The sequence below is a fragment of the Lepidothrix coronata genome, unplaced genomic scaffold (genome assembly GCF_001604755.1).
Source record: "Lepidothrix coronata isolate B3197 unplaced genomic scaffold, Lepidothrix_coronata-1.0 Scaffold14, whole genome shotgun sequence".
NCBI classification, from domain to species: Eukaryota; Metazoa; Chordata; class Aves; order Passeriformes; family Pipridae; genus Lepidothrix; species Lepidothrix coronata.
In genome coordinates, this window is record NW_016690194.1 from 1,711,494 (window position 1) to 1,718,510 (window position 7,017).

At 36.9% G+C, this 7,017-nt stretch overlaps 1 protein-coding gene across 6 annotated transcripts in view; it reads right to left on the reverse strand.

The window, feature by feature from the left end:
- The window catches only part of MLLT3 (MLLT3, super elongation complex subunit), a 128,712-nt gene that overhangs the window by 13,798 nt on the left and 107,897 nt on the right, over positions 1 to 7,017 (reverse strand). For all 6 annotated transcript variants that reach the window (XM_017806304.1, XM_017806303.1, XM_017806301.1 and 3 more), the window contains 3 exons: positions 6,074 to 6,152; positions 2,597 to 2,729; positions 964 to 1,063 (listed from right to left, as the gene is read on the reverse strand). In XM_017806304.1, coding sequence (XP_017661793.1) covers positions 964 to 1,063; positions 2,597 to 2,729; positions 6,074 to 6,152 — 312 coding nt within the window. The remainder of the gene's footprint in view (positions 1 to 963; positions 1,064 to 2,596; positions 2,730 to 6,073; positions 6,153 to 7,017) is intronic.

Below are 7,017 nucleotides of genomic sequence, written 5' to 3' on the forward strand. Positions count from 1 at the left end.
CATTGCCTCTGTAGAAGTTAGTCTTCATTAAACAACAAGCCATAGATAAATGTTTTATTTTTCTTGTGTTTATGAGCCCAGTACATGAAATATTCTTCATCCTTATAGTTAGCTTTTTATTTTACCCCAAAAGACTCTCTCAAAAACTTGTAACTTCTGTACAGATAACTTAGAAAAGTCTACAATGTTTCTGGTATATAATAATAATATTTTCTGGACATGGAATCACCTTCTTTCTTTGCACAAAGTACTTCCTAGGTTTTTTTTCTTTTTTTTTCTACAGTGTATTTAAACTTAAATAACATGAATAATAATATTTGGGTTTGCTCTATAGCTTGTATTGGAAATCTTAATAGAAAAACAAGGACAAGTAAATAATATCTGCCAGATAATTAAAGCAGTTAATCAAAGAAATATAGAAAAGTCTCATCCATGAAACTCACCATCTAAATCACAAACTTTTGCTAATACAGGTAGACACTATTCTAACTATATCAAAACTGTAAGCAGCCATTTATTGCCAATAAGTGTCATAACTGCTTTGTGTATGATACAACTGACAGTGGGAATGTATTATTGCTTGTAACTTGTATTCTATTTTATAAAAAATATAACCTTTTATGTTTAATTTTTATATTTAGAGAGTCTTAATTTATGGTGGCTGAGGGCGAGGCAGCATCCCAGAAGCATTTTGTAACTCTAGGTAATTTGATTCTTTTCTTTGAAAAACAGAACTACATTATGTTCCTACCTCAAAATAACTATGTTAGCTCTTACAAATCTGGAACGAATACTCTAGTGTGAAGTAAAAACTATTGTGTCTGCTAGTGGAGTAAAAAATATTGTATCTCCTAGATAAGCACTGGTGGGGGAGAGGGCATGAGACGAACGAATAAACTCCTGATGTGAACTGTGTCTACTGCTAATACAAACCTCAACTGTATTTTTGAATTCTGACTTTACCTGGCTGTTGTTGGTTTTCAGTAAAGGTGGTGCTGGTTCATGACGTAGCGGTGAGGAAGCTGAACTGCTATCACTGTCGCTGCCATCACTCAGACTAACCCTATGAAAAAGAAGAGCCAAAGCATTACACCTGCAGACAAAGGGCTGTCAATAGGGTGAACCAAGCTTGTATTTTGAAGTATGGACTTAAAATGACCAATCTCTTGCTAAGCAAGCCATCAAGGTCACATGGAAGAGAGGCATCTGAGCAGGGCTGCACTCTGGAAAAAGCTCGGTGCAGCACAAAGAAGGAGGCTGCCTGCCTGCACTTGTTGAGATGAAGTGTCCAGTTAACACAGCAGCCAATGTTACAAAAATGGATGAACAGCTACAGCATAATACCGCTGCTCCCAACAGAGTGAATCCCTATCTCAGTTCACAGCCATGTGGAGGAAGGAAAGTGGTTTTTAGAGATACTCTTCTGCTCCTCTAAAAGCTTTATAAACAGCTGTGCTTCCTACCTGAACAAGTGTTTTACTGAAAAGTTCCTTGTTTATTGTCATAAGTAACACATTTTTTCCTGGCTAAAATTTAAAATCTTAGCATCTCAGGAGAGGCCACATGAAAAAGCCCAGCTCCTCGTCAGTTTCACCCTTCATTTACTTAGGAACAATAGACAATACTTTTTCGAGGAGGGAGAAGGAGTTATTTGGGATAAAAAGAAGTTAGAGAAACATAAGCCTTAAGATTTCATTTAAAAAGTGAAACAAAATCTCTACACATGGAGACAAGTTGAGCTTGAAACAATCCTTTACACAATCACTGACACAACAAGTTCTCAAACTGCTAGTCATCTTGGTCTTTTGCTCCTTGATTCCATGTGCTACCGTACACCAGGGAAGCAGCTGACATTCATTAACGTTTTCCTATTACCTTCCCATTTAAACAGTAGCTGACACTGGCACTCAGATGCTATGCACTAACAGCAAAACCCTCTAAATCAGATAAAGAACCTAATATGAAAAGTGTTTAAGAGACCATTTCAGGATTTCCATAACCTTCAACACCATTTGGATGGAGCTTCAAGCTACCCGAAGAAAGATAACTTCTGGAAAGCCTTCTGAAGGTTGCAGTAAGGATGCAGAAGCTTTTTTTAAAAAATTAATTTCTGTGACAGATGCTTGCTTTACCTTCTGATGCACTTTTATTCATTATCTACTGCATGCAGCATAGAAATTACTTGAAATTCAAATTTCATTGATTCTGATTCAATTTAACAACCTAATCTAAAACTAGTAAGCAGAGAGGTCTTGAAAATGAGACTTTGTATAGAATAGTTTATCCAAAAACTGAAGGACTTAATTTTCTCTAATTTATGCCAGAAAGTAATGATGACTTCTCCCTTTAAGTCACAATCACATGAAATCCAGTAAAGTCAAATAAGGATCATCGTAACCATACTGAATAATACAGAAAGAGCTTGTATCGGGAATGGCTAATTTTGTTAGCTTTTAGAAGCTGCTGCTTTAAAAAGAGTCTAAATTTTCTGCACGTTTGCTACTTAGCAGTCTTTGAGAACAGTAGACCTCACTTCATTACTAACAAGCGCTACACGTCTTGGCCACCAGGCTACTTGCAAACACAAGACACTCACCTGCGACTCTTGCTTCCTCCTTGTGTATTTACAGGTTGTTCCAACTCAGAATCATTGTCCTTCTCATCTGCTTCATCTGATTCATCTTCGTTATCATCTGAATGCAGATCTTTCATTATAGACCTCAACAGACCTGAAACAACAGAGACAATAAAACACACTATGAAGTTCACTTTGCAGTGTTTTGAGCAATTCACCCAGTTTTGAAAACTACCCTCCCCACACAGCGTTGAGAGGGGAGAGTCTTAAACGTTAAGCATATGAAGTGATGCACTGGGGGCTTATGCTGCAGGGAGTTATCCATGAATCATTTACTCACATGAGCAACTCAGTCAGCTTCAACAGACTTACTCATGACAGTGGAGGGACTCATATGTTCAAGTGTTTGAACAATTTGCTCCCTGGACTGTAGCTAAAGTAAGTAAAATACTGTCATGACAGGAGAAATTGACTTTTACTGTATTATTGCTAGAAGCATGCTTCTTTTGCATTGCTGGGGTTTAGTATTTTTTGCTTTGTCTATTATATATGTGAGGAAAGATCTACAGGGGCATATTGATCAGCAATGGTACATTTGTTAGATTAATTCATGTATTGAGAAGTTGGATCTAACAAATCATTTTGACTAACTCATACTGGCCAAGGTAGTCTTTGTCTTCTTTTATATATTTAGCTTTAACTGTTCCTGTTATTTCAGGATTAATTTCAAGTTGAGTAAGCACTTTGCCTATGTTGATATGTACTAAGTACATTAATCCCACTCGACATCATGTTATCACTTTTCCTGAATTAACAAGAGGTACAAAGCTTGAGTTGCTCACAAAACTGCATTAAACTCAGTTTGGGTTTTGATTTTTACTCTGTTTTGCTGTAAGAGACAGTTACAGAAAGAGGAATATGTTTAATAGATCTGTGAAATGTAAAACTACAGCTGCTTGAAATAAGAATAGAAAAAAGCATATTAGAAGAGGGAAGGAAGCAAGACTGGTGCCACATTTAACTCTAAAGTACTGCTCATCTGAGACACAAAGCAGCAAGTAAAAGCACCAGTGATGGCTATAGGAACAGCAATTACTATTACAGTTGTGTAATTCCTTCAGCCTAAGAAACACAAAGTATTAACATGAACAAGATAAGCCTCCAAGATGAAGCTCTCAACTTCCTATTTGCTTATGGGGAAACTGAGTCAAGAAGTGTCCTCCCTGGTCACTGTCAGCAGAGAAGGCAGGTCTGTCAGTCAGTGCCACACTCATGACAGGGACTCATGGGAGGAACAGCTTTATGGACTATTCCAGACCTAGCAAGGTTCAGGTGATAGGCATTTTGACTAGTTTTGTACAAGTGACTTCAAAGCCAATGTTGAGAATGTTTTAGCACTAAGGCTGCACTAGAACTTTTGTAAATTGGCACAGTTTGGGCAGGTTCATAACTATTGTTTCTTTTCTCTGTTTTCACACCCTAGGGAAGTAAACCAGATGGTGCTGATGAGCAAACTCCTGGTTAACCAGACACTTGACTAGGTGACAACGGAAGGAGAGCTATATAGAAGCGCTTCTTGTCCATGCACCCACTGCTGATTTGTAGAAGTATAAATTTTTAGGTATTTTGTTTGTAGCATTGGTAGCAATGTCACTGTTAACCTTCTGTCCTTGTGAACAGTTACTTTAAAATTCCATAGCAACCTTTTTAAGGGTCTGAAAAGTTGTTACTTCCTAAAGGGTCAGAATAGTTAAGGAGAAACTGAAAATTAATTGCTGCCCATTAGGTGCCCTTGGTAAGGAAAAAGAAATATTAGAATAAGCCCCAATGACAGAAGAACTTCAAAGAACCTTAGGTTAGCCCACTGCTTATGCAAAAAGAGGTGAAAAAAGTTCATGCTGTGGTTTTTTGACACTTGAGCAAGTGCCAGAGACTGAATCAACAGAAAAAGAGAAACAGCCCTAACAAGTAACTTCTAGTTATGAGAAAAAGTATGGCTTTTTACCAGAGCACAACATATGGTGTCAACATGCCAGGGTACACCCAGTATGTCATTCCTTTGATATACAAATGCATGGCCTGGGCAATGAACATGTTTAGTTAATGGGAGTTTCTGGAACTCCCAGAAAGAAGCAGTAATCACTATTTACTGTGGCATGAAAGAAAAGATGTATATACCCCTTGCTCTTCAGAGCTGTTCACATCAGAGGATAAATCTCCCCTCTGTTCCAGAGAAGGTATAAGGAACTGAAAGACAACCTGCAATACCTCTTATATATGAACAGAAGAGATGGATGGGACCAATCTGCTTAGAAGAAAACACTAAGTCAAAAGGTTTTTGCCCAGCATAATAAAACAGACACAGAAATGGGTATGCAAATTTTTTGTCTTGTAATGGACAGTTCACATCACTAAGGAAGTTTTCATGAGAATGAAAAAGGGGTTTCAGAAGAAGTGTATCTCTTTATCCCTAGATAAAAATCAACTGCCTGAAGCCAGTCAACCACAGCTCACTTTAGCTCTTGCTTTCTTTCACGCAGAGTAACACCGCCAGAAAACATTAGATTTTTTTTGCCAGAAAATATTAGAAAATCAGTACCAGTGACCTACAGAAAGGCAATAGGACAGAGATGCATCATGCATAGATATATTTAAAAACAGTCTGCCTGAAGCACTAATGTATTCTCATAATCTTAAATCAAGTCTACCACTGAGGAATATAAATGGATAAAACAGAAGACAATTTTGTTTAGTCAAAGGCTGCTTTTTTAATGCTGCTTATCCAAACAACAAAACAAAAGCTCATTAAGAATGTATCAGTTGTACAATCTTATAAACCCAGGGAAAGAAGCCAAGCAGGAACTAAGTAGTTTAATAGATCATGTAGAATGAATCTCAACTTATTTACAGAAAACATGCCTTGGCCAGGTCTCCAGGAAGAAAAATGCATTCTTTACTGAGTTCCAAGTAAACTGAAATTATTAGCCAAAAAATCAAAATGCAAACTTAAAGTCTAACCCTCATCCTTCCCTGCCACATATCTAAAGTAAATACTCTATGCTCTTACTTTCCAATACTATGGGAAGATCATGGCCCTTCAAAGGGGTCGATGTACACAAATTAATGGATTTTCATGGGCTTCTCGCAGCAAGCCACACACTTCCAGAGCTTCAGATAAAGCCAGGTGCCATGATAACTAACTCTGCGGAAGGACAACTCAGAAACAGAAGCTCTTTTGAGTTTACCATCTGTTAAGTGACTGTCATGTATTTAATCCTTAAAAACAAACAACCCTTACATCCTTTTCTCAGTTTCTCCTCTTTTATTTTGCCCTTAGCTACATCTGAAAACAACATGAGAAAAAGATTTAAATCAAAACTGTAGCCAGTTCAGGCAATGAAAGGCAGAAGAAAAGTGGTAATGAGATGCCACCAGTTCTGGTTTTATTAGCCCCTTCATTTCACACATTCCTTTCAATTCTTTTTCCTCTATTGGTACCTTGTTGTCTGCTGTTTTGAGATGGTGTAAAACTGGAACTGGAACTGGAGCTGGAACTGGCAGGACTCGGCTGTTCAGACTTCAAAGGGAAAGAAAAAAAAAGAAAATAAATAACATTTTTAGAAACATTTTTTTGCCTAAAACTCTTACTGTTAGTTACTGCCTAAAGCATTTGATCAAGAAAAAAGAACTGTGGAACAGAATAATGCTTAAAATATCTTTATTTCAGGTGTCAGTGAGGCAAACATTGTGAGAATTGCTCTTGCACTCACCATACATACACACTAATACATCATGTTTAGTTCTTTACTAAAGCCTAATAAGAAGTTTCCATTGCCTTGTTTGAAATGCTATAAAACACAAGATTCTAAATGAATTTATAATAGACCTAGGGCATCTCTGTCCTTGTCATACTGTAGATGCAACATTTTCCAAATTACCAGTGATCGGGTAGAACCGAAAAACAGAAGACCTGAGCAGACCACACTAAATGCCAGAAAATCTCAGACAGTTTTCTTTTCTCTTCCTTAGAAAATAAGTCTTAAGATACGGATTCAAAATAAACTTTTCTGCTGTTATCAGATTTCTGCTAATCCTAACACTTTCCATATGTATTAAAACCCTGTAGATTACAGATTGTAACAGTGATTGAACCAGAAGGATTGCCTTGTTAAAAGAGAAATTATCTAGAATTTACCAGTTGCAAAAAACTAAATTTTTAAAAGAGTTATTCAAATAAGTATATATCATTTAACAAACAGTACTATACATTCTTTTTCAACTGCTGTTTAAAATGTGTACCTTTCTCTCTAAAATTGATGAGAAAGACCTATTGCTTCATCTAAAAATTCTGTATAATTTTTCTCATAGAGGTTATGGCTTATGAGGATAGTATTGAAGAGTCTTGCTTCCTGCTGCTAGGTTGCATGTCTCCATATTCCTTT